Raw genomic sequence first — 26,421 nt, 5'->3', positions numbered from 1 at the left:
TATTATCTAAAGATAGCAGTTTTACCTGGTGATAGGGCTTCTCATGTTGCCAAAGGGCTCCTCCGTGTATTCTGTCCTGTTCACTGATTGTTGTAATCACTGCTCAGAAATAAAAATCTGAACACCCCACGTACCGGTAATCCACTGGATAACAGGGCCAGAAGCTAGGAAGCCCTCGACAGATTAGAATTAAGAGACCCACTCATTTAAAAAAAAAGAGACACATACTCTAAAATTTAGTAGGAGAATTTTAAACTTCTATCCTGGGGGCTGTGTGTGTTGAGTTCTAGAAAGGAAACATACACTGATCAAAACCAGAGCCCTGTGTGTGCTCAGTGTGCCCCCAGCATGCTAAGTCTGAGCTACATCCAGCAAAGGGCCACAAGCTGAGGGGTTGCTGAGGCTTCTCCTCCCCGCAGCTCTTGCCCTTGCCGGGCTCAGCATTGCTGCTGTACCCTGGGCTCTCCACTTCTCCCCTGTCCTCTGCTGTCCATCTGTTTCTACCTCTAATAGAGCCATGTTGCACCCTGCCTGAATTCTTACAACCCTTCTACCACTTGCCCTCAGGATAGAACTTTGGTTCCTCAGCTTGACTCTCAAGGTCCTGTAGCTTTCAAGGAGCTAAGGGGTGGGGAATACTTGCGTTTTTCATTTCATAATGTTCTGTAAGTTTGACTTTTCTCCCATGAGATAAAACATATTCTTAGCATTAAAGGGGGGGGGCTGTCTTATCCTAGGTTCTTTCCAGCTTTTGTCTGATGGCCCAGAGCTTGTCGTGGCTCACTCTGTGATTCCCTGTCTGGCAATTCTGCATCCCTGTGGGCCAGTCTCCTTCTGCCAGAGAGCAAGGCCATCACATCCCTGAGATGAACCTTTCCTTTTAATAGGCTCTCATTTAAAAACAAGTGAGAACCACTGTCTCTTCTGTGTGCCTGCATGTCCTGGTTTGCACATTTGGTTACTGCACTGGGAAAGCTTCCCACGGGTGGGCGGGGAACCCCGGAGTTATGCAGAGGCCATGGTTCCTAATAGGCTGTAATTCTGCCCTTGCCAGGACGGCTATGAGCAGCTGCGACAGCTCTCCCAGCATGCCATGAAGGGTGTGATCCGGGTGAAGTTCGTCAATGACCTTGGGGTAGATGAGGCCGGGATCGATCAGGACGGCGTGTTCAAGGAGTTCTTGGAAGAGATCATCAAGAGGGTGTTTGACCCAGCTCTCAATCTGTTCAAGGTGGCCAAGGGGGTGTGAGTGGGGTCGGTGGCAGCAGAACATGAGGTGTTAGAGAAGTAAGGACAAAGTATAACCTCCACCTCTCCCTGTCCTGTTGCCTGGCAGACAACCAGTGGGGATGAGCGACTGTACCCCTCGCCCACATCTTACATCCACGAGAATTACCTGCAGCTGTTTGAGTTTGTGGGGAAGATGCTGGGGAAGGCTGTGTACGAGGTAGGCACACTGGGGAATGTGGAATAGAAGTGTGAAATGAAATGTGAGCTGGATGTGGTGGCACACACCTGTAATCCCAGCACTCAGGAGGCTGAGGCAGGAGGATCATTGCGCATTCAAGACCAGCCTGGTCTCCAAAGTGAGCTCAAGGCCAGCCTGAACTGCATCGTGAGACCTTGTCTCAAAAAGACAAAAAAAAAAATGAAATGTGAGCAGTACTGCTAACTTTGTGTAGGTGTATGGGATCAGGCCCAGCTGTGTAAACAGCCTGATATTAGGGTAGATCAAAGTGAGGGGCAGGAACCAACATTTGTTGAAATAATTGCTAGGTGCTTTACATATGTCATCTCGCTTAATCCTCATGACAGTCCTGTGATGTTCGAGTGTGTTCTTTAAGAATGAGAGGATTAAAACTGTGAGAACTCACTTTTCAGGAGCCTTCTTTCTACTTAAGTGGTAGAAGCAGAATTCCAACCCATCCCAGCCTGGGTCCTCAGCTAGCCCTCACCTGAGGAGGGAGGAGTGATGTGCCAGAGCCACATCGCTACGTGTGGAAGCTTACTCCTCGTTTTAGGAGGACAGCTTTATACGCTTTACTAGTGGATATTTTTGTTTTTGTTTGGTTGGGCCAGCTGAGAAGTGTGGCCTCATACATTCCGAGTGTCCTTCCATCCCCCAGGCCTTGCCTCTGTCTGCCTCCCTTCCTTCCCTGCACCAGGCATAGCACTGATGAGAACAGTGAAGGCATACTGGCTCTGTGTTGGGAACGGCATGTGCTCACACCTCAACCTCGTGGTCCTCTTTGACACCACCACCACAGAGTTCGCGTAACCCACCCTTCTAAATCTGCCGAGGCACCTTTCCCTACCCTTTCAGCCGCTGCCGTCGTTCAGTCTGTCTGCTTTTCTTACTGCCGTGGAGCTCAGCTGCCTGCCCTGTCCCTGACTGTCTCCCCCACTGTACTCACCACAAAGTGCAAAACTCACTTCCCTACTTCGAGCCCTTGGGATGGCATGCACACTGCAGCCAGCTTATGGGGGCCCCTTTGGAGCCAGCTCATGGGCTCTGGTCTCATGGTTCACTCACCTTCCCCCACATAGCAGGGACCAGACGACCTGAGCTGCACCCCTGTAGCACACCTGTGGTTCTCACTCAAAGGCCTTGTGCCCCCCAGTCCTCCCTTAGGTAGCTTCCTCCTGGAAGCTGCGTGCCAGCTTCCAAGTAAGAGCCTATCTCTGTGCTCTCTACCTGTGCCCATGACACTTGTGCCCACGGCTCCTGAGAACCTAGCAGGCATCAGTGTTGTGCTTCTGGATTCCTGTAACTGAGAAGTTTGTACTGGCCCCATTGGCAGTGAGCATGCCCACAGCCCTGGCCTGGCAGTAGTAGTCAAGCTGGGATCTCATTCCCAGACCATGTGGCTCCGAAGCCTGTGCCCCGGCCCCTGTGCTGTGCAGGTGGAGCTCAGTTGGGTTTGTTAAGTAATGGGCGGTTGTGGCTCTCCAGACTGGAAACTTAGGAGGGCCTAGAAACGCCAGTGCACGTTCACTGAGGGCTAGTTCACTGAGGGACACCCATGCAGCCTCAGCTTCCCCAGCCTGATCACTGAGCCAGAATCCTGGACTATGGAATTGAAAACTTCTTGTCTTACCCCTCAGGGAATCGTGGTGGACGTGCCCTTCGCCTCCTTCTTCCTGAGCCAGCTGCTTGGGCACCACCACAGCATCTTCTACAGCTCCGTGGATGAGCTTCCTTCTCTGGACTCGGAGTTCTATAAAAATCTCACCTCCATCAAGGTGAGTGTGGAACGGTGCATGACTAAGCCAGCCACCACTAGTGTGAACTCACAGCTAAGCCCGGGCTTAGCTGGGCTCGGCTTTGCCCTGGCTTCATGTCTTAGAACAGGAGCTGCTGTAATTAATGCAGTCCCCATGTCCTTTTGAACACGCCCTCCCATTCGTGCTCCTGAGCTATCTCCCCAGCTTTAAGCTCAAGTCCTTTACTCCTGAGCAAATGGCTTGCTGAGAAATCAGCACCGTAGCTAGATTATTGGGATGTGTTTAACCTCCTCCCTCAGGGTGGCGAGCAGCCCTCCTGCTTCCAGCTGTGGGAGGCATGGTTGTGAACACCGCCCCAGCAGCACCTCGAGGAAGGAGGAGTTAACTCTTCAAAGACATAGCCCTCCTTGGCCCTAACATTGGCCCCTCTCTGTTGCCTTAGCGCTATGACGGGGACATCGGTGACCTGGGCCTGACGCTGTCCTATGATGAGGACGTCATGGGTCAGGTAGGTTGGCCTTCCTGGCTGAGCTTCCTAGGCTCCCAGGACCTGCCCAACTCAGGTTTGCCTCAAGGGAGATCTGCAAGCTGAGGATCTGTCTGTCTGCTCTCCCACTGCCCCACTTCTTCCCTGTCAACCTGGCGTTTGTGTGCCTCCCCCTTGGAGAGCCCCCCTTGAGACCCTGCTTTGTTCATACTCCATCTTGGGATCTTCTGATGGAAGGTGATTCCCCCACTTGTAACCATGTTTTCGTTTCCATGGTGAAGGTTAGCCATTACAAAGAGAGAATCACAACTGAGTAGGGACAGCCCACCTGGACAAAATGCCTCAAAGGCAGAGCCTTTCATGAGATGAACTAGTGTCTGTAGGCACCAGTGGGAAGCCTATGTGCCCCGCCTTCCTGAAAGTCACCCAGCCCTGAGCACTTGAGGGCCCTGAGAAGCCTGTGAGAGGAGCAGTAGTGCAGGTGTGGTCACTTCAAGCTTCCCCGACTTGGTTGACCAAAGACTCTTTCAAAGAAGGAAAGAATGCTATTTCTCTGCTCAGCAGAGTTCTTGGTGTTCCATGGAAGCATCTGTGGAAAACCAGGCTGGAGAAATATCTGGCAGAACAGCTTGACTATAATATGAACATAAAGATGAAAGTAAAAAACCCCGTAATGCCAGGGCCCAGAGGGCACCCTCTAGTCTGTTGTCCTTGTCCTTCAGGCTTTTTCCCAGGAGTGTGTATGTAATTTGGGTTATTTTGCAGGAGTGATAGCAGACCATAGGTGCTATTATGTGCTGTTATTTTTCACCTATTCAATAACAGTACACTTTCATCATATTTTTTTCTAGTTGCACCATATTCTCATGCATGGATGAGCCAGCATTTGTTCAGCCTCCTGCTCTGGTCCTAAACACCAGCGCAGTTTCTTCTGTGACATTCTGGAGCCTTGGCTTAGATGTTTGAACAAGAATCACAGAAGAAGAAACCTTTCATATTGATCATGCAGGATCTGCTCCTTGGTGGTTTTAACCCTGAGGTTTTATGAAAAATGATCGTTCCCAAGAACATGCCATCTTAATTCCATCATTATCATGGATGTTTGCATCGGGCTCTGTTCTTCAGGAAGCTTTATTTCCCCATTAGAATTCTCTCTAGTAATTACTCCCCATCTTCTCCCCCAGCTTGTTTGCCATGAACTGATTCCTGGAGGGAAGACCATTCCTGTTACAAATGAAAACAAGTGAGTACAGCAATTAGATTTTTAAGGTCACCACTTGAAAAGACTTCATTCTGGCTCCCCGGGCTTATGTTGAGAATTTATTAAGATAGATTGAAGTAGAAAGAGGCCATAAATATCATAATGGAATTTACTGGTTACAGTTCATAGGCCAGAGTTGTATTAAATTCGATTTGCAAAATAAGAATTGATGATTTATTTTTTTGCAGTAGCACTTGTAAGGTCAGAGGCACGCAGGCCGCAGTGTTCCTAGGAATGAAATGATGGCTCTGTATGCAGACAGATGGGTTCTGAGCCGGTCAGGCACTGTCCTGAACCCAGAGGGCACCGAGGCAGAGACTCCTTCAAGGCACAGCTTACTTTAAAATGATGGCGTGTGGCAATTGTAGAAAACACTGTTCTCAAGAGACTCCGTGATGAATTCAGTCCCGCAGACACAGACTTCACGTAGGAAATCAGAAGGGACGCCGAAACCTGGCAGCTATTGTCACTGATAACGTGCTTCTAGGAATCTGTCATAAATGTCAACCCTTTTGGTCTGAAGAGACAAAACCCTCAGCACTCTGTCTCCAGCCAGCCCTGCTCTTGCCTGATTAAAACAGAACCTGGCATGAGGAGCAGACCTTGGCCCCCTTGTCAGTCTCAGTGTTCTGCCACCAGGTGCCGCTGGGCATTTGAACTGGTAATGTGAACATCAGTCTCTTCAGTGACAGGTGAGGGCTCGACCCACCTGGTGTGTCGTCTGGATCAGACACACAGTCCAGTCCAGTGGAACATCCTGTCCTCTTAGGTCAGGGCTTTGGTCGGTCAGTATGCTTGGGGAGTTCTATTTTCACTGTCAGAACAATCAGAAGAACAGACTTCGTTTCCATCGTGATTGAAGTACACCAGCTTTGCCCCTTGGCTACGGGGCATTAGTTTGAAAACTAGAACAAAGAGCCCAGGTTACAGGGGCCGTTAGAGGAGGGGAGAGGAGGACCCAGCTGTGGGTGTGGAGAGAGTGGGCTATATTCTGCCCCTGCCCACCTGCGACCCATAGCTGTTCCTTCCTAGGTCTGTATGCAAGAGAAGCTGTAAAACAGCTCCCAGGATGCCAGGCTGAAAAGAGGGGCTTATAAATGAGAACCATGGTCACATTATCAGATATGTGACATGTCCTGTAGATCCTGCTACCCCCAGGGAAGCCGCCTTTCCCTGGAGCTGCTGCACAGAGCTGACGGCAAGAACTGTATGCCTGTAAGGTGTGTAAATAACGGCTGAAGGAGCTGGGTCGACGCTGTGTTGGACTGGGATCCCTGCCCTGCCTTGAAACCAGACTTGAAAACTCATTTCACAAATGCCTGTGTTCTAAGCCTAGAGCCACAGTGTGAGGGCGAGGGTAGTCTGTACCCAGACTGACGGAAAAGGCTTGGCAGTGCCTGTTCCTCCTCAGAGGGTGTTAACCCTTCCCATTCTCTCTCCTTTCTCTTTTGGTAAAATGAAGCAGTGCGATAACCTGCTACAGAGAGTACTTGGGAGGACCGGCAATAATAGAAAAACTCATGTTTAAGTATTTGAAGGTACAGGATTGCTGCTAGGGTAGTTTTACTAGTAATATTTTCAAGTTAAGTAAGTTAGACCTGAGCACTATGGGGAAAAATTTAGTTGGACTGTGCTTACTTGGAATTTCTGAGAGTCATACTTGGGCCAAGCCCAACCTAGTGGGTTTTTTTTTGTTTTGGGGGGAGTTTTTTTGGTTTTTTGTACCAAGAATTGAACTCAGGATCTTGTGCTTGTCAAGCAGGCACTCGTGCTCCTGAGCTATCTCCCCAGCTTTAAGCTCAAGTCCTTTACTCCTGAGCAAATGGCTTGCTGAGAAATCAGCACCATAGCTAGATTATTGGGATGTGTTTAACCTGTTCAAAAGGATTGCATCATGTCCTATAAGATCAGTGTGTCCGTACAGACAGACCCAGAGCCCCCTGTGCCTGGAAGTAGGGTTAGTTCCTCTGACTTCTGGAGCAGACCCTGGATGTAAGGCAGCTGTGCTTGCGGAAAACATCCTGCTGGTCTTCCTCTTCGTGGTTTTAGACTTTTGGTCTACTTTAGCAAGGTTCGGACTGACGTTTCAGTATGAGTCAGTTCTCTATTTTAAAGCTTACTAGAGTACTAAATAACATCATGATCATTTGTGCCCAGAAGAATGAAATTAAAAAGTTTGAAAACAACCTTTGTACTAAGAGGAGCCCTCTTTCTACCTCTGAGAATGACTCACTTCAATTCCCAACGTAATGGGGGGGTCATTCTCAGTATAATGTGTAGGGTTTTGGGGACAAGTAAACCCCTTGAAAACCTGAGTCCTACCTAGTGGCAAGCAGTGATAAGAGCATGGTCATCAAGGCCATGATTGTCATCATTCTGGTGACACTCTGATACTGTGCGTGCCAGGATGGTTCCATAAAATGGCTCAGAAACCAGACTCATCCTTCAGCCCGTTGGTGACAACAGCCCAGCTCATCCTAATTTCCATGATTTTGTCTTCCTTGTTAACAGAATTAGCTACATCCATCTGATGGCACATTTCCGAATGCACACTCAAATAAAAAACCAGACAGCTGCCCTCATTAGTGGATTCCGTTCCATCATCAAACCCGAGTGGATCCGAATGTTCTCAGCCCCTGAGCTGCAGCGTCTCATCTCTGGTGACAACGCCGAGATCGATCTGGATGATTTAAAGTAAGGGCAGTGAGGAGGGAAGGGTGAAATTCCTAGGCCTCCTGGAAAGCAATCTGCTGCTTTGCGGAGTTCCCTTGGCAGAGTTGTCCCAAGAGCCCCTCACCAAATCTCCTCCTCCTCCATGATCTAGCTAGGGTGCTGTTACCCCTTGTCTGCCTGGCAGCTGATAAGTGGAAGCCAGCTTTGAGGACTGGAGTCACACTAAAGCTCCAGCAAGTGGTGACATGGTGGTTTAGGTTGGCATCTGCTTGGGAACAGCAGGCTAGCTTTCAAACTCCCTGCCCATTTAGCTTCCAGGAAGATGAGGTTATAAAGGCATGAACTTGTGGCACTAAGAGATGTTAGTAGTATTAGCCAGCGCTGTCTGAGTTGCCTGGGCCCTTGTCTAAGTCACCCTGCCTGCCTGTGTTCACAAGTGCCCATCGGCATGCGCTGAGCCCATGTCTGGGTTGTTTTCAGGAAGCACACGGTGTACTACGGTGGCTTTCATGGGAGTCACAGAGTCATCATCTGGCTCTGGGATATTCTGGCCTCCGACTTCACACCTGATGAGAGAGCCATGTTTCTGAAGGTATTTGTGACCTATGTGTGTGTTTTGGGGTGCATGGTAGTCTAATACACCTGGAAGACCTATTGATACAATAATTTACATGGGGAAACATGGGATTATCAAGAAAGCCTCTTCATCAGTATGTCCTCTCCTATAGGCCAGGTAGTAAGCAGGGCAGGCTCAAGAGCTGAGACTGAGCCCACTGCCCACTGCTTACTGTGAGACAGGCCCGTGCCCAGCTGGGTATGTGTCCCTGCTGGCTTGCCATGCCATCTTCTCCTGGCTTGCGCTGGCCTTGCTAATATTTTTTTTTTTCTTGCTTTCATTATAGAAGTAATGAAAACCATATTACCATAAGAAGTAAACCATATTACCTTAAGAAGGTATAGCTGGGTATGGTGGCACATACTTGGGCTACATGGTAAGTTTGAGGCCAGCCTTCAACATAACAAGACACTGTCTCAAAGAAATAGATACAAACAAAACTTTAAATGACCCTAAATATTTCTGTAAATGTAGAATTTTAAACTACTTACATTCAGTTCTGAATATTCCAGATATCCCTCCCAGTGCCACTGCACTATCTCTTTAACAGCTGACCTCAGCAAAGTGTTAGTATTGTGTAGGTCATGGGGTATATTTTTATAAAATTGAAATCATCATTTCACCAGTTGGCTTTTCTCTTTATTTGACAGTAGATCACTTTGACAATAGAACACTTTGCCATATTCCGGGAATAAATTTAGTGCCTTGAACTATTTTGTTAGGCATATGGGTTTCTTAAACAGAACTATGTGACCTCCAGTGTCGAAGCAGTGTGGCAGTGTCCCACCAATTGAAGTAGCCGCTGGTCTTTTTCCATGGTTGGTCTTGTGAGGAAAGTGCATTCCTGTTGAGGATGCCTTCTCAGCAGTCCAGCAGACCCAAGCTCCAGTCACCCAAGGTCCTCAGGGCCTCAGGGCGGGAGACGGTGGTAATCCCGGAAGTGGTTCTGGGGACGAGCAGCCAGGCTTCCCACCAGTGTGTCTCGTTTGTAGCACAGTCTCCACTGACCTGGAAACCTCACTCTGCCTGTCCTGGGAAGAGGACAGACAGCAGTTCCCAGCAGTACAGTCACAGCCCACAATCAGGCATGTCTGTGCCTTCGGTTGACCTGTCATCAAACTCACAGTGCCTCGTGTGCCTGTCTTCTGTGTGGCTACAGACAGGCCCCAGGCCAGGGGGATTAAAGTGGAGCGCTCTCCTGGGAGTGGATGCACCTGTGCTGCTGGGCAGTATAGTGTCTGGCGATTTCCCTGCCCTCACTCTCCCCTTGTCCCCAAAGGGTGGAAGCACCTCCCTGCTCAGGCAGCCCCAGGTCCCAGCAGGAGGCAATTAGTTCTGAGCCTGAGCCGGATGTGCAGACAGTTTATCTGTCTCCTTCTCAGAACAGGACTAAGCCAGCCTGGACGCACAGCATCTTTGCAGTGACTGAAGAAGTCTGTGTTCACAGCAGGTGCTGCTGCTGCTGCTGCTACTGCTATGGTTTTTTATAGATAAAACATTTTAGAAGAGGAATATATTCCGTACTGTTTTGTTTAAATGGTACAGAAGATTGAACCCAGGGCCTTCGCACTAAGCTACATCCACAGTTTGTCTTCTTTTCTTTTTTTTTGAGACAGGGTCTTACTATATAGTTCAGGCTGGCCTTGAACTCACTGTGTAGCCCTTGCTGGCCTCACATTTACAGTGCTTCTCCTGCCTGCACCTCCCAAGTACCGGGATTACAGGTGTGCACTACCACATCCAGCCCTTCTAATTTTTTATATTGAGATAGGATCTCCCTAAATTGCCCAGGAGTACTGAACTTTCCAGTCCTCCTGCCTCAGCCTCCCAGGGTGCTGGGATTACAGGTGTGTGCCACCACATGCAGCTATTTAGTACATTTTTAAAAATTTTTCGAAGCATGACACACATAAAACGGTCTTTGCAAGACCTCAAGAATCTCACAACCATTTATAATATTGTTTAAATGGTAATATTTATTATAAGATACAAACTAAATTGGCTGCTGAATTTTAGAGCCAGGCTTGGTGTCCAAAGTAGCAGGGCCCTGGGTCCCTTAGAGAAAAGAGCATTTGGGGTTACTGTGGAATTACGGAAAGGGAAGGTTTCTTAGGACATCCCAGTCGAGGTTGACTCTCGGATTTCTAGGTTGGTCGCTGCCTTCATCCAGACATAAGCCGGCACATTTGAGGAACTGACCCAGGCACTGCCATGAAGAGTGCAGTGATTCTGGGCTAGAGCAGGGAAATGCGGTGTAGGACCCACATCTAATGCCCAGTTCTTTGGTCCGCTCCTCAGCCTCTCTGGCTGTAGAGACCTGGTATTTCTCTGCATGCTGAGGGCAGAGCCCCTCTCAAAGAGGGGTCTCCAGGACCCCCACTCACAGAGACAGCTCTGCCGGCCCCACCGGCTCCCCTGCGTGCCTGAGAAGCCCAGCAGGTGTGCTGTGGGCAAGTGAGGTTGCTGAGCGATCCACACCAGGGCTCTGCACCAGGCTGTGGGGCCACGACTCGGGCACAGCCCCTCCCCCACAGCTTGCCTCGGGCACCCCCCGTGTGGCCTCCCCCTTGCCAGTGCTGCTGTTGTGTAGTATCTCTAAGGAAGGGTGTCTGTCGCTGTTCTGCACTGCCACTGGAGACTGCCTCCCAGGGAGGTCACTCTGGGCCCTAGATGAGATCTGCCTTTTTCCTAAACCCCTCAGTCACACGGCCCCACGACCCACCAGTCCTCTGTGATGGGTGAGGATTCCGTGTGCCAGTACTGGAGAGCTGCACCCTGCAGGGGCCTGTGCTGTGTGTTGCCCACGTCGTGAGCCAGCTTCGCTGCTCTGTCACCCCACGGCTGACTCAGCACAGCGCATGGTGCAGTGGCTAAGGAAGGGAGCGCGTCCAGTGCAACTCTAGGAGCCCACCTGCCCCCTCTGACCTGCCTTGTGTTGCAGTTTGTGACCAGCTGCTCCAGGCCTCCACTCCTGGGATTCGCCTACCTCAAGCCCCCTTTCTCCATCCGTTGTGTGGAAGTATCCGACGATCAGGTATAGCAGGGCCGCAGGCCCTGGGTGGCGGTCCTTGTTCCTGCTTGCTTGTCTTCTGCTGTATCAACTTGTGGGGCCCTCACCCAGTCTGTGTCTCAGCAAGACTGACACTGGGCCTCTTGGAGCCACAGTTCTCACGGCCTGAGAGCAGCTGGCCCTGCCCTGGCTGCCCTTCCTTTCTCTGTGCTTCCTTGGAGATGGGGACATTGGTGGGGTGGCGCATGCTATTTCAGTGACAGCTGGTCCAGCCAGGTTCCAAGTCTAAGACGCAGCAGGGGAGAGTGTGAGGCCCGGGGTAGACAGTATAGGCCTGCACCACAGCCTGTCCACCTGCTGCCCGCACCATCCAGGCATGCTGCTTCATCCTAGTCTGTTAAAGGATAACACCTTGGGGTTAGTGTGCCCCGTGCACCAAGAGCCTGACCATAGTACATGCCCAGATGTGTCCCACCCATGAAAACCCCATGGCTTCTGGGTGTGTCCTTTCATGTAGGACACGAGATGATCCTCAGCCTCTGTACTTAAGGGAAAGTCAACCATGAACCAGGCAAGGCCAGGAAGGAAATGTTAAGTGGCATTTAGAAACGTTTTGGTAACCAAAATGGTTTCCCACTGTTCAGTTCTTTGCCAGTTGGTTAACCGATGCTGGCTATGACTCAGAAGGCTGTTCCTGAAAGTGGACAGCACAGGAGTCCCCCGTGTGGCCTCATGGAACAGGGGCTACTTCTCTGTACTCCACCTCTCAGGTCCTTATCAAATTTGGAGTTGACCTCAGGCTCTGCATGTACCCAGAGGGCAGAACCCACATTCTGCCCAGTGCCCAGGGGCTGCTGAGGGCCCCTCTCTGCTTTGGTACCTACCAGGCCCCCAGGCTAGGCACCTCCTGACACAAGGCTGTGGTGTCGCTTACAGGACACTGGGGACACCCTGGGCAGCGTCCTCCGGGGCTTCTTCACCATTCGCAAGCGAGAGCCAGGTGGCCGTCTGCCCACCTCCTCCACCTGCTTCAATCTGCTCAAGCTGCCCAACTACAGCAAGAAAAGCATCCTCCGGGAGAAGCTGCGCTACGCCATCAGCATGAACACGGGCTTTGAGCTGTCCTAGCTCCGACCGCACCGCATCTGTGCGCCCTCCAGGGCTCCTAGAGACAGCTGGGAGCAGGGCAACATGCAGGAGACATGGGCCCCCCATAGCCATGAGGCTCCCCTGTGGCCTCGAGGACCTTAGATGCACGTGACGGCACTGCACAGCCCTCTCCAGGTGATGCTAGTAGGCAGGGAGAGTTGACAATAAACCTCCAGGTTCCACCCACGTTGGTCCTTTTTTCCCACTCTCCAGTGGCCTAGAGCCCAGGCCTGGCAAATGTAAAGAGGCCACCTTTGGATAGTTGGGGCTTTGGGTCTGTCTTCCCCTGACCAGAGTGAGCTGGTCCCTAGAACCACAGGAGCCTAGAGTCGTTCCGTGGCATGGGTCTGAGCGCGTGAAGCCTGCTATACATGGATCCTCTCCTTCCTTTCTGAAAACTTCACTCAGGTAAGGCCTTGCCAAGCCTCTATGCACCCAACGAAGTCTCTGCCTCTGTCCCATCCCAGTGGCGTCTTCCCGGGCAGCCAGGCCCAGCTGGTACCCAGGGTGGCCGTGGAGCAGCAGCAGTTCAGGGCGCTGTGCCCACTGCGAAGCCGCACTTCCCATGCTGCAGCCTCCTTTCTGAGTGCTCGGCAGGCCGAGCTGCCAGGGAGCCCTCGCCGCTGAGCCTGTCCTATGCACCCACGTTGGCGTCCTGGTTTGGGAGAAGAGCTCCCTGGTCGCAAGCAGCAGCTCCAATTGTAGCTGCACTCACTCACTGCTACCCAGAACAGCGACTCCCTCTTTCTTGGCTCATTTGCCCTGCTCATCTATCCGAACTGGGCAGTGGCTTCACTCCATGAATCAGGGCTTGCTGCCCGGCCCTCAGCACAGAGCACCTGGGAGCCCTTTGCACTGACAAGCTCAGGAGGCTGAGGCGACCCACATGCACCCTCGCTGCCTCTGCCTTGGCTTGTTGCTTCGTTTTTTATTCCATTTCCCCTCCCAGCCTATTGTGCTTTTCTCTACCATCTGTTTTCCCCTTTCATGGAAACTTCCTCCAGATCCAGGGAATTGAGGCAGGGGCGACCGCCACCCTCCCCACTTCCTGCACGTCGTGTATCCCCGCCCAGACTGAAGCCAGGCGTGCCTGCTCCCTCCTCCGCCCTGTGCCATGGGCTTTGGGCTCACAGCGCTCTTGGAAGCCACACCTTCCAGCGAGAGCCTTCCTGTTGGCAGCAAAGCAGAGCAAACAAGCGCAGCCTGCCGCCCACATCGGAGGCCTGCGGCTGGATCCCGGTGTGGGCCAGGCCACGGCCCTTGGGCTTCCGAAGAAGAATGTGTGCTTTACTGTGATGGAAGGAAGACAAATTTGAAGACAGGAAGTTAACGTTAAAGATATATTAGCAACCCCTGCTTCTGTGGACTTGCCACGTTCTTTAAACACTCGAATCCTTTCAAGATGTGTATTGCCCATGGTGTACACAGTCTGTACGTAGATGCTGAGCCTGTTAGCTCAGGGCCTGACAATGATTGATCGTTTTTCTCACCGGAGAGGGGGAGCCAGTGGGGTCTAGGGGAGGAGTGGTTTATAAGCACCAATATCAACTTTGCCGGTTTCTTTTCTTGACAGGAGGGGTAGATTATAGTCACAGCAGCTGTGATATTGCACTATCTAAAACACTGAGAGTCTGTACTTTTATAGCTGGTGTTCACTGACACCTTGATGGCTCTTGACGGCTCTAAAAAGTGGGTTTTTTGTTTTTGTAGGTAACTTATGAATTAAGACCTGTCAGAGCTTTATTAAATTTGTACTGAAGCACATGATGGCTGTGTTCTGCATTTTGTGCGGCCGTGTGCCTGGACGGCTCAGCGGGGGAAGACAGGAGGTGTGTGGAACACACCTCACCTTCCAACCAGGGAGGAGGCTTCCCACGCGCCACACTTGCTCCCAGTCAGTGATGCATTTCAGAAACACACCTCCCAGCCCAGCCCTGCCCTCTCCCCAGAGGCCACCGTGACTATAGGTTAGATGTGCATCTTTACAGTTCCTGTTTTACACAGCAACTTGCCAAAGTATAAATGGTGGGAGAAAATTGGGATGATTCAGACATATATGAAGTAAAATTTTACAGCTCCCCCTGGGTGTGTGCAGCTGTTCTGTGAGCCAGAGGTCCAGCGTCAGCCTGGCCTTCTGCCTCGGACACAGCACTCCTGGATCTAAAGATCCAACCCACTGAGCCTCGACAGGGAGCCCGTTTTCCCAGCTCCACCATGGGTAGCTTTGGCCTCAGTGGGGCAGCTCCATCAGCTCAGTGAGTTCTCACCCCTCACCTGGCCAGGTGCACCTGAGGACTCAAACATGACCCGGGCCGTGACCCGGGCTGTGAGAGTCAAGAGGTCCTCTCTTGGCAGTCAAGGCTCCTGGAACCCTGGGGCTTTCTCACGAGCATTCCTGCCACTAATGGACAAATCCTACAAAGCCCCAAAACGCTGGGGAGCCTCCAAAGTAGCACACACCCACCTAAAAACAGGCTTACTCTGTGACACTTTGACTTTTCCTTATAAACTGTCACTGCAAAGAGAACGTTTGAAATGGAAAAGTGGTTTTGGTTTTGATCCGCTGACAGGACTTGTGAGTGTCTAAGAACTGTGTTGTTTTTCAACACAGTTGGAGAAGCACTGGTCTCTAGTGTTGCGAGGCCATTGGCCTGGCTGTGTTATTTTGTTGGGAAGTAACACACTGTTGCATGAAAGTGGGTGATCAGGCATGGCTGGTGGGTTGTCTCTAAGTTTGGTTCACATGTAAGTCCAGGGCTGTCTTAGGTTTCAGGTATGTTACTTGGAAACTAACTCAGTTGACCAGCGTGGCTTGCAGAACAGTGAAAAATGGTTCATTCAGAATACTTTTCCAAAAGCCAGAGCATGATGAGCTCTGGAATTGCAGTCAGATGTGCAAAATCTCCCTGTACCCCACTTCCTGACCCTGAGTCCCATGAGCCCAGTCCTGTGCCCATTTCTTTATGTGGAAATCCATCTCTGGGTGCCTCCATCAGGATGCTGAGAATGCAATCCAGGAATGTGTGAGATGCCCCAGGCATCTGATTGAGCAACTTGAGAGTAGGCCTCTGCCAGCAGCTCCCCACCCCCACTGTTAGGACATAAGGGCTGCCCACAACTGTTGATAGAGCTCTGACCAAGCTCCCCGAGTAACTTCGGCCTGCCACTCCCCACACACACAGATGAGCACTGAAGTAACCTCTGGAATTCAGCCAGGCTGGAGGGGGAGCCCCGTTCCCTCTGCACTGCCGACGGGACCCATCCAGGTGGAATAGCCACGTATGCAAAGGGCGCTCCAGCCAGAGGGATCTGGGCCAATGTCTTTCTAGGCTTGTATGGTCCCAGGCCACTCCACTGTGCCCGCACCCCACACCCCCATGTTAGACGGATGTAGAAGGGCTGCATCGAGGCTTCGGCCACACCCACAGTTCTCCCTGGTCTCTGGGGCCTGCCGTGGGAGTGAAGTCATTTCCTCACTGTAGTCATCAAACAGCCAGCGTTTGTTACGCGCATGAGTCGGATGCAGAGCCCAAGCTGAGGACACATCTTAGGAGGGCACAAGTGAGGGTAAGGGCTCGGGCCGTCCTGCCACTGTCTCATGTCCCAGCTCTGCCCCCCGCTAGCAAGGCCCCTGCTTCTTGGACCTGCACGCTTCTCTTCCATGGGACAGGAAGGGCAGGCCCCACCATGCAGTGCTGCTGTGGACAGCAGCGAAATGGCCTGAGAAGCCCCATTCTGCGCCATCTGGGGCAGCTGACAACTCAGCTGTCAAAACTCATTATTTTATCCCAGCACCCAAATTAACAAGTTCCCTGGCGTTACATTTTTAAAAGTGCGCTGACAGCAGGACATCCAGAGGCGCTTGTGCCCGGCTGCATTCAACCCCAGGTCTGTGGGCCCCCCCTTGCTGCACCCTGAGCTTCCGTACATTCTGGGGCAGCATCTCCCTCACCCAGGGATGAGCAGCTGCTTTTTATTTATCCAGTGCCAGAGACTGAACCCGTGGAGCTACATCCCCAGCCCTTTTTATGTTTTTTATTTTGAGACAGGATCGTGCAATCACTGAGTTGCCCAGGCTGGGCTTGAACTTGCGATCCTTGTGCCTGTACAAGCTGCATTTCCTCTGTGCTTTTCTGTGCAGGTGGCCTCAGAGCTGTTGGCAGGGCAGAATGGGATGGAGCCAGGGTCAGTGTACAGACCTTCTGCCAAGACGGTCAGACTTACAAAGTCTACCAGGGATGTACAGTAAACCCCGTCAGAAGTTGTGCCTCAGGCCTCTGCCTGCAGAGGAAGCAGAAGGCAGAACCCCATGCCACAGTTCCTGCTTCTTGGCTGCGCCAAGCTCCAGACCTGTAGATGCCCCTGCCCTGGATCCGTGTGCAGCGTCACCAACAGGCTATCTTCTGTGGGGGCCTCTTTCTAAGGTTGGCTCTTACAGGGCCATGGAGTGGCCACTGAGGCAAGGAAGCCACTTTTGTGGGTGGTAGATGATTTATAAACCTCCATAGGCTGGAAACAGTGTCCTTGGCTGTTGAGCCACAAGTGTGTGAAAGAGAAGCTTCATTAAAGCCGGACGTGGTGATACACGCCTGTAATCCCAGCACTCGGGAGGCTGAGGCAGGAGGATCTTTGTGAGTTCGAGACCAGCCTGAGCTACAAAGTGAGCTCAAGGCTAGCCTAAACTGCATAGCAAGACACTGTCTCAAAAAGACAAAAACAAAAAGTCGAAGGCCCTGCCAGGACTGTCCCTGAACCAGCCTGCCCTATGCTGCAGGGACCAGTTACGTCACAAGAAGATTGCATATCCTGAGCTGGTGTGGCTGCAGGGAGTCAGCAGGTGGTGAGAAGGTGCCAAGGTAGCTCTCAAGACGGGTGCGGGGAGTTCAAGGGCAGGGTTGTGGCGGGCCTATGGCCACCATCTTTGCAACTCCACAGTGCTGTACTACCACGACCTCCAGAGCCGGGTAGCAGGCCAGGCAGCAACCCGACTCACTCACCTGGGTCATCAGAGGTTCTGCCGGAAGAATTTGCTGGACTGAGCTGCCCTGTCTTCCCGAGGCCTGTCCCCCTGGGGGCTGGAGTCCTACAGGCTGTGTCACTCGGGGATGCGAACCTGTCCTGCACAGGGCCCAGGACAGGACAGCCCTCCCATTCTCAATAGGGCCAAGCCCCCCTCCATGCCTGAATACCCTCGTGCACCCAAGTCACAGGGACACCCAGGCCCAGCCCACACTCCTGACAGGTGAGTGCTGTGCATGGCAAACCATACTTGAGAGGAGGGGTGAGGCCCAGCCTTTAGGGGGATAAAACTTTGAACTTTGTATTGAAAGCTTGCTCGGGTTATCTGAGTGACCCCGGGCCTGAGCCTTCCTTCCTCATTAAGGCTCAGTGTGACACCTTCCGGATTAGCGTACGGACAGTGCGGGGTGCCCGGTGGCCGTGGGGTCAGACAGGCGTGGGAGCCAAGCCCAACCCACACACTATGTTCAAGGACCTTGACTACCCTCCCGAGCTCACTCTTCTCTGGGGAAAGCTGTAACAACCCCTGCCTTCAAATGTACTCAGCACAAGTAACGCAGGGATTTCAAGGAAGCAGCTCACATCTGTGTGGGGAGAAGGCTATAAAGGAAGGGTTCTTTCCTGCCCGCCTGGGAGAGAGGGCTTCCATTCTGAAGATGGAAGGAGAGACCTGAGGGGGAGGAAGCAGCAAGACCAAGGGTGGGAAGGTGGTGAACAGGGGGAACTAGAGCACGTCGTCCCCAAGAACGCAGTGCATCACTCCCACACGCGGATGGCCAAGCCTGCCAGCCCCACCCCAACAGTGACTGTCCCAGGCCAGGCTCTGTGCTCCTGGGGGCCGGGAGTAGAGCTGGCCTCATTGTACAGACGTTGACACAGAGGTTCAGAGAGGTGACCTTCTTGCACGGGGTCGCACAGCTGGAGGGCACCACGGCTGAGGCTTAGCCCTCAGTCTACGGGACTTCCCTGCCCTGGGGAAGGATCTGCACTGACGGGGAGCCAGGAGCTGGAGAGGGCCAGTTCCCAAGCTAGGTTTTAGAAGTCAGTGAGAATTCCCCATACATGGGAGGCTGAAGCAGGCAGATCCTGAGTTCAAGCCCAGCCTGGGCAACTTAATGAGACACATTGTCTCCAAATAAATAAATGAATAGGGCTGGGATGTAACTCAATCTCAGCGTCATCAGTGGGCACAAAGAGAACTGGGCTCAGGGGAAAGGTCCATGGAGGCGGGCAGGGGAATCAAAGGTTGGGGGAAAGATAAACTGGGAAGAACGCAGTGGCACTTTTCCTACCGGGAGGTCTTGCCGCTCTGGGTGCCACTGCCAGGCTTCAGGCGCCATGATCTTTTCCCATGGGCCCTCCCTGACCTGCTCCTGCCCCACACAGGACACTGTCCAGGAAGGGAGCATCACCCTGTGCGGGACAGTCAGGGCTTGGGGTGCAGACTGCTGGACAGCTCTGTCATCAGCACAGATGGTGCCAGATGGGCTGGGCAGCTGGCGGGTGTCCCAGCCAGGAGCCGGCCCAGGAAACAAGACTGCCGGGGAGTGCATGCTTGCACGGATTCACCCAGCAAACACACACACGGGGCCTCCTCTGCTCCAGGGCGGCCTGGGTGTGGGGCTGTGGCCATGAACAATGTGACCCCAGTCCTGTCCCCCAGAGCTCACTCCCTGCTGAGGAAGGAGCCATAACTAACCCAAGGGAGAAACTGCAGGATCACATATCTTGATTGCTACACCCAGTGTCTAGTGACAACCTATCATGATGCCCACTTTGCAGTGAAAAAAAACACAGTTCAGAGACAGTCACCCAGGCTCCCAGCATCAGTGCGGGGCAGAGCCAGAACTGGGAGCCTGGCTGGCCTCACTCCAGTGCCCTGCCTTGGGCTGAGTGTGCAGTGCGAAATGGGAGCACCTTCTAGACAAAAGACCCCAACCGAGCAACATCCCAGAGCTGCTGTACTGGGACCCTGCTGCCGGCAGTTCATCCCTGACCTATTTCATTCCACTTGTTGCTGGTAGTTCCCACGGGATTTTAGAGGACTTCTGAGGACCAGGGCTGTGATTTCCAAACTTCACAAACCAGGGGAGGTAGGCAGCCCACAGAACAGCAGAGGCCCCCAGCCACCAAGCTAAAAGACACCCGGATTTGAGGGTGTGCCTGAGCAAAGTGCCAGCCTGCTCTTGTAGCCCCCTCCCACCCACCCTTTCAAGGCTCACCCAGTCCAGGGAGGAGGGAGGAATGTGTCCCTTAGTCTTCATTGCGGTCCCAGCTAAGGCACAGACCACTCCTTTGGTGGATCTGGGAACATATTCCATGGGGGGATGGTGCTCCCTTTCCCTCCCTCCCTCCCCCTCCCCTTCTCAAGTTGCTAAGGTTGTCCCAACAGGTGCTCAAATTTTGAAGCTGAACAGTTGGACACTGCCCACCTCCAAACCATTATTAAGGTATCTGTAATCAGCAGAAGTTAGAAATGGAGGCATGGATATCAAGAGACAGAAGAAATGGTTGAGGGGGTTCCCTCACATAGCAAAATGTGTGGTCCCTGCCACCTTCAGGGCTTCCAAGGCCTCTTCTGGCCCCCAGGATGGTGGTAAGGGTTGAAGCTCTGGAGTTAGACCAGAATTTGAATCTGGCCTCAGCCCCTTCCTCCTCATCACTGGAATATGTCACTTACCCGCTCCAGGCCTGTGAAATCGGGGAGATCATTCTTCCCATGGAGGGTTGCTAAGACCATGCCTGGTACCTAGGAAGCAACCAGTTACTTCGCCAAACATGTGTTTGTTCACATGATCTGTGTGTGTGTTTACACAAGGCTAAAGGTAACAGCCACACTCTGCGTAGTGACAATTTGGGCCACTGGGCCACTTACATAAGATGACATCACTAGTGATTTATAGTCATCTTTGTGCAAGCATGACAAAATAGCCTGACAAAATAGCCTAAGGACACACCTATCATCTATCTATCTATCTATCTATCTATCTATCTATCTATCTATCACCTATCATCTATCTTATCCTCCCCCTCTCCTCTCCCTCTCTCCTTTCCTCTCTCCTCTCTCCCTTTTTCTTGCAGTACTGGGGATGGAAGCCAGGGCCACGCCCAGCCCTTCTGAGGATGAATTTCTCAGAGCATATCCCATCGTTAAGTGATCATGACTGGATGTGAACACTGGATGTGATCAAAGTATACAGCAAATGTTTTTTTTGGTTGGGGGGGTACCGGGAATTGAACTCAGGACCTTGTGCTTGCCAGGCAGGTGCTTGTACCATTGAGCTATATCCCTGGCCCTTATAGTAAATGTTTAAATAAAAAATTATTGCAGTAAGACACAGTGCCATCAATCTCCCTCAAAATCCTCCCCCTTGCTTCACACACACACTTATCCCAGCATTCTTACCACTTTCACAAGCACTTCTGGAAGCTCACTTGTGTGAATATCCTTAAGAGGTACGGGGCAGGGAGGTAACGTGTGGTCAAAAATATGGGGTATGCCGCTGCCGGGTGCCATCCAGAAAGGCAAGCTTGTGAAGACATTACGGTCATCCTCATCCACCTTTTCCACTGGACATGGCACCTGTGACGTCTGGCTCTTGCCCAGAGTCAAAATGGCCACAAAATGTGTTTTGAGTTGATTTAGGTCATCGAGGCAGCCATGACGGCCCCGCTAAAGACACTCAGGAAAGAGGACTTCCAGAGCTACTCAAAGTGATAAGAGCAACGAGTAAGTGGAAGCAAGGGATCTATGGAAAAGTGTCTTTTACACATTTAAGCATTCACCATATTTTTTAGTCACATCTTCATACACGTGTGTGCAAAGGAGGTCACCCAGGCCGATCGCCAGTTATGCCCACCTGACCCTCCAGTGTTCACATCCAGTCATGAACACCTAACGATGGGATATGCTCTGAGAAATTCGTCCTCAGAAGGGCTGGGCGTGGCCCTGGCTTCCATCCCCAGTAGATGAGATAGATGATAGGTGATAGATAGATAGGTAGATAGATAGATAGATAGATAGATAGATAGATAGATGATAGGTGTGTCCTTAGGCTATTTTGTCAGGCTATTTTGTCATGCTTGCACAAAGATGACTGTAAATCATCTTATGTATGTGGCCCAATGGCCCAAATTGTCACTACGCAGAGTGTGGCTGTTACCTTTAGCCTCCTTCATTCCTCCCTTCTAGGTAAGAGTCATTAAAATATTCATAGAATGAGCCCTGCTTCTGCCTCCATCCAACCCACCGCAGAGCACTGCTTCCTGAGCCCTCTCCCAAGCTGCCCAACGCCAGCCACATTTTACAATCACTCCTTTCTTATGGCCTCTTTCCAAGGGCCCGCATCCCCATGGGGTGTCTTCTCTAGCACCAAGATTACATAGCTGACCTTGTTCAACTCTGGGGGTTTTCTTAGTGGTCTCTAGCTGGAGGGCACTGTAAATTCTAAGTCTCAAAATGTGCTCCTCCCCAAACAAGATGCCCCCAGCTAAATACTGCCACCTGGACCGGAGGGGTGGGGAGGAACTGGCTCCCTGTGCAGCTGGGAACAGCACCGGCGGAGAGACGAAAGATGAAGCAGCCAGAGGGAGGTGGCTTCTGGAACTGCAACCCAAAGTAGATCACAGGACGGCAAAGGATCAGGGAGGCGGGTGTCACGCCATTGCTCACTGGCTTAATCTTAAATTTGTGCGCTTTAATGCAGAATGTAATTTCAGATCCTGAATTACGGTGGTAAGCTCGTCAGGGCTGACTAATTAATTAGTCAGATTTATAAGTATTTGGTTCCCAGAGATCTATGGCCCTGATATGTCACCTCAATGCTCCGAGGAATTTCTCTTGTGCTAGTTAGGTTCGCTTGAAGAGCTCTGGGCCAGAAGAGCCATCTTTAGGGTCTACTTTGGAGGGGCCATCTAGAGACCCCATCTTCCTCTGAAATCTACACTTTTGAGGCCAGTGAGGACTTTGCCTTAGAAATGCAGAGATGTCAAAAGCACACTGCCTATTACTATGCCTCTCTCTGCGGCCATGGCAGACATTGCTAATGAATTACCAGACTCCTTTCTATTGAATCCGGACCCAGCCTCGGCTGCTTCCAGGTGGAACTGGCATCTCTTTCCCCTCCTGCGATAAGCCCTTCTTTGCGCTCAGCAGAAGGGAAGAGAAAGGAAGCTGGAGTTTGATACAAAAGGCTGGGGACTGAATGCTGGTTTTGCCACTTGCTGCGTGTAGCACATTGAGCTCGTTGCTCTGCCTGTCAGGTGCCACTTTGCCCAGAGAAATGAGGGATAATCCAGGATGAACGCCATAGAAGAGGATACTTTGGAGAATTCTTTGTCTGCTCTCAACCCCTGCAGAAGTCAAAAGATGCAATCGCCAACAGAGGAGGGAGAGGGACACCAAAGTCCCCAGCAATTTGGTGAAAGCTGATGGGACTGTCTCCCGGGGTATCTCAGGGTATCCCAGGGATCGTTTTTTCTTCCTTCTGTTGCCCTAGAGTGGAATTCAAGTGTGTGCGTGGGGCTGGAGTGCAGCCAGGCAGCCGTCTTTCTCCCACAGTGAGTGCACCCTCACTCTCTCTCAGTCTCTCTCCCAGCACCCTGGCTCTGGAGGGGCCCGTGGCTTTGGCTACTAGAGGGCAAACACTATGGGTGTGGTGGGGGAGTCGGGGACCTCATCCAGGGGCTTCCCTGTGTCTCCAGCCGCCCCAAGAAAGGAAGATGATTTGTCCACATGCAGGAGGACCAGTTACCAGCATCTCTCTCTCTCTTTTTTTACCTGCATCTATTACACCAGTAAGCCCCTTCTCAAATCCAATCCATTGTAGAAAAATCCATATATAGAAATGAACGCTAAAACAGCCCGTAATTGTACCACTGGGAGGTATTATTAACAGATGGAATGAACGCTTGCAATTTTTCTATGGTACATACACACATGTACATTTCTTTTACAGGATTTGAATTATTCTCCCTGTAGCATTTTGCCATTTGACTTCCTTCTTTTTGGTTTTTTTTCACTTAGTAGCTAATGACCGTTTTCCCAAGGGAGTAGGTAGGTGGGTGCCATCCTTTTCCGTGGTTCCGTGTTGTGAGATATTTTACTTATTTAAATATCCCATTCCTTACTGTTGGACACTGATTTCCAAACTTTCACTAATGGGCAATGCTGTCCTGAAAAATCTCTTACAGCTCCGCTGATGTGTGCATTGCCTTCTGAGGGATCCTCAGAGGTAGACTCGCCAGACCATTCCTAAGCTTTTCATTCACATTGCCAAACTGCCCTCCCGAAGTTCGGGCGTCTCCACTGCCCTCTGCAGTGGCGCTGTCACTGCTCTCTCTCCCTGCTGAAAGTCGCCAGCTGGAAAGCCGCAGGCTCAGAGCCCGCTCCAGCTGCTGGAGCCCCGAGGGCCATGGAAATAAAAGCTCCTTCCCTCCCCTCTCCAACTCCAAGTACCTGGAAAGAGTCCACTGCCCAGCTCCGGCAGGTCCCGAGGCCACCTGGCAAGGCCACCCAGCAAGGCCACCTGCAGCCCCAGCCTCCTCCCTTCCCACATGCTCGCTGGCTGTCTCTTCTCAAGGCCTGCCGCTTACACCTCGTGGTGGGACAGCGAGCTTCTGAGTTATAGTGAACCTTATTTCCCTCTACAGCTCCTATGGAGTTAACAGATGTACGCACGTCTGAGGCAGTCAGGCGGCAAGAGGCTTTGGGGCCAATCCTTCCCGTTTTGACAGTGTGTAATCGAGGTGAAGCCATAAATTTTATAAACAAGAATAAACGACCCTTAGCAACATATGTCTGCTCGACCCTTCCAAGGTGATCATAAATAAAGCCACCTGCTGGCTGGGGAGGGACATGGGCATCGCAGATGGCCAGCGGCGAGGGCCCGAGGACCTGTGCCTTGGGAGCAGCCCTGGGAGCTATTTCCGTGGGGCTGGCTGGGGGAGAGGTCACCTTGCCTCCCTGGGTCCTGAGGCAGCTGAATGCCTTTGTGCATGGACTCAGGCAGCTCCCTGGGTACCGTTGCCCTCTGCCACCTGAACTGGCACCTGTTTCTTGTCTTTCCTCAGAGTGGCCACTTCTGGCTGGGACAAGCAGGGGCCTCCGTAGTTTAGAACTCCCTCCCCTCTGCCCTGCAGAAGCAGCCTGGACTGCGCCACTGTCAGTCAGCCCTCGTCACTGGCTGGCCTAAGCGGCCACAACAGGGCACTCTGAAGGCCAACGTGAGCACTTGCTGGAAGGAAACAGAGCCAAGGTCAAACCCCAGCGGAGCCTCTTCCCCACTGCATGGCACCAGCCAAGCTGTCATTTCCCTGCGCCTCGGATTCTGGATTTGCGACACAAGGATGCTCATGTTTATGTGAAGGGCTGTTGTAGGGAATGCATGCTACCCCGGACTCAGCTACGGGGAGGTTTTATTTATTTATTTATTTATTTGTTTGTTTATATTTTTTTGAGACAGGGTCTCGCTATGTAGTTCAGGCTGGGGTCTTGAACTTACTATGTAGCCCAGGCTGGCCTCTGACTCTTGGTGAGCCTCCTGACTCTGCCTCCTGAGTGCTGGGATTACAGGCATATGCCACCATGCCCGGCTCAGGGAAGAAGGTTTTAAAAGCCCTGCCAGAAGAAGAACTTCCAAGCTGCCATCCGTCTATGACGACAATGACATGATGACCACCATAATCAACCCAGGGGACACCTATGGCTTTGGGCAAGTGAGATCACCCTCTGAGACTGTTTACCCACCCCTCAAGTAGGGGGATGACTATACATACCTTGGAGCGTTCTGGGAAATAAAGAGACACATTAAGACCCTAGCATTGCTGACCACCACGGTGGGGCAGGTATAGTCCCAGCTATTCAAGGGCCTGCGGCAGAGGCATCGCTTGAGCAAGACCTTGTCTCTTAAAAAAAGCAGCAGAAGAAAGCGTGTCATTGTGGTACAACCAAGCAGGAAGCACTATCATGGTGTTCAGAGGGCACCCTGATTCAAAGCCTGGCCCCACCTCTGAGATCTGCGTACTTTGAGAAAGCCATTTCTCCACTCTGGGTTCCGGTTCCTCATTGGTAAGGTGAGAATGATAGTCATATCAATAGCCCTACCTTCATGGGCTATTCAGGGAATTAAATGAGCTATAGCACTGAAATTCTTAGTAAGATGCCTGGACATAATCAGTGCTCAATTGAGGGTCATTAAGTTCTCTCTGGGCCTCAGTTACCTCATCCATAAAATGGGGGAGATGATCTCCTTGTTCTGTGACCATATCCTCTGCCTTTTACTTTGGCACAGTTCCTAGAGCTACAACCCCCTGGCCTGAGTGTGACCAGTCCCTCTGGAGGCCATTTCTCTCCTCCAGCCACCCTGTAAGTCTAACGAGCCAGAGGCTGCCTCACCTGGTTGGGGCACTAGAAAGTGCTCTGGAAAGGGTACAGGGTGACTTAACCACAACGGCCAGTTTTCTGTGTGTTTATCTTTCGAGCTGCTACCGTGTGCCGGTCCTGAGGGTTTAGTCCCTGGGCTTTTGGAAATCTGTGTTATTATTCCCAGTTATAAAAGATAGAGAGAGAGGCTCAGAGTGATTAAATAAGTTGCTCAAGGGGGCTAAGCTAAAAAGTGACCAGAGGAGAATTGAATTCAAATAATAGCCAGGACCGTAGCAAACACTTGCCACAAGGGTGCGTAAATACTACCTCTAGCTCATTAAATGCTTTCAATGACCCTGCCAGGTAGATGCTATCATTCTTCTTTCACAGGTAAGAAGCCTGTCTGAGCAGAGGGGCAGGACCAGAAACGGCAGGCCTGGAAGTGGCAGAGCTGGCTGGTCCCACACCCACGTCTGCCTGATGCTGTGCCCAAGCCATGCTCTGTTCTTTTTTCCTTTTTTTCCTCCAGGCACTGGGGATTGAACCCAGGGCCTATGCACGCAGCTACATCCCCAGCCCTTTTCTTTTTTTTTTTTTTTTTTTTTTTTTGGTTTTT

The 26,421-nt window shown here is 51.7% G+C and overlaps 2 protein-coding genes across 4 annotated transcripts in view; one reads left to right on the top strand and one right to left on the bottom strand.

Annotated features, from left to right (window-relative positions):
• The window catches only part of Ube3b (ubiquitin protein ligase E3B), a 50,317-nt gene extending 36,132 nt beyond the window's left edge, over positions 1-14,185 (top strand). For all 3 annotated transcript variants that reach the window (XM_005396453.2, XM_013520336.1, XM_005396454.2), the window contains exons 19-27: positions 1,055-1,231; positions 1,337-1,447; positions 3,106-3,243; positions 3,668-3,733; positions 4,897-4,955; positions 7,485-7,667; positions 8,127-8,238; positions 11,204-11,296; positions 12,209-14,185. In XM_005396453.2, the coding sequence (XP_005396510.1) occupies positions 1,055-1,231; positions 1,337-1,447; positions 3,106-3,243; positions 3,668-3,733; positions 4,897-4,955; positions 7,485-7,667; positions 8,127-8,238; positions 11,204-11,296; positions 12,209-12,400 (1,131 nt within the window). In that variant the 3' untranslated portion in view covers positions 12,401-14,185. The remainder of the gene's footprint in view (positions 1-1,054; positions 1,232-1,336; positions 1,448-3,105; positions 3,244-3,667; positions 3,734-4,896; positions 4,956-7,484; positions 7,668-8,126; positions 8,239-11,203; positions 11,297-12,208) is intronic.
• Mmab (methylmalonic aciduria (cobalamin deficiency) cblB type) overlaps positions 11,308-26,421 on the bottom strand; it is a 31,072-nt gene continuing 15,958 nt past the window's right edge. Inside the window, exon 9 of the mRNA XM_013520337.1 lies at positions 11,308-11,666. Within this exon, the coding sequence (XP_013375791.1) occupies positions 11,657-11,666 (10 nt within the window). The 3' untranslated portion in view covers positions 11,308-11,656. The remainder of the gene's footprint in view (positions 11,667-26,421) is intronic.

The sequence above is a fragment of the Chinchilla lanigera genome, unplaced genomic scaffold (genome assembly GCF_000276665.1).
Source record: "Chinchilla lanigera isolate Chin_1 unplaced genomic scaffold, ChiLan1.0 scaffold00054, whole genome shotgun sequence".
NCBI lineage: Eukaryota > Metazoa > Chordata > Mammalia > Rodentia > Chinchillidae > Chinchilla > Chinchilla lanigera.
Note: the sequence above shows the minus strand (reverse complement) of the source record. Positions and strands in the feature narration are given on the sequence as shown.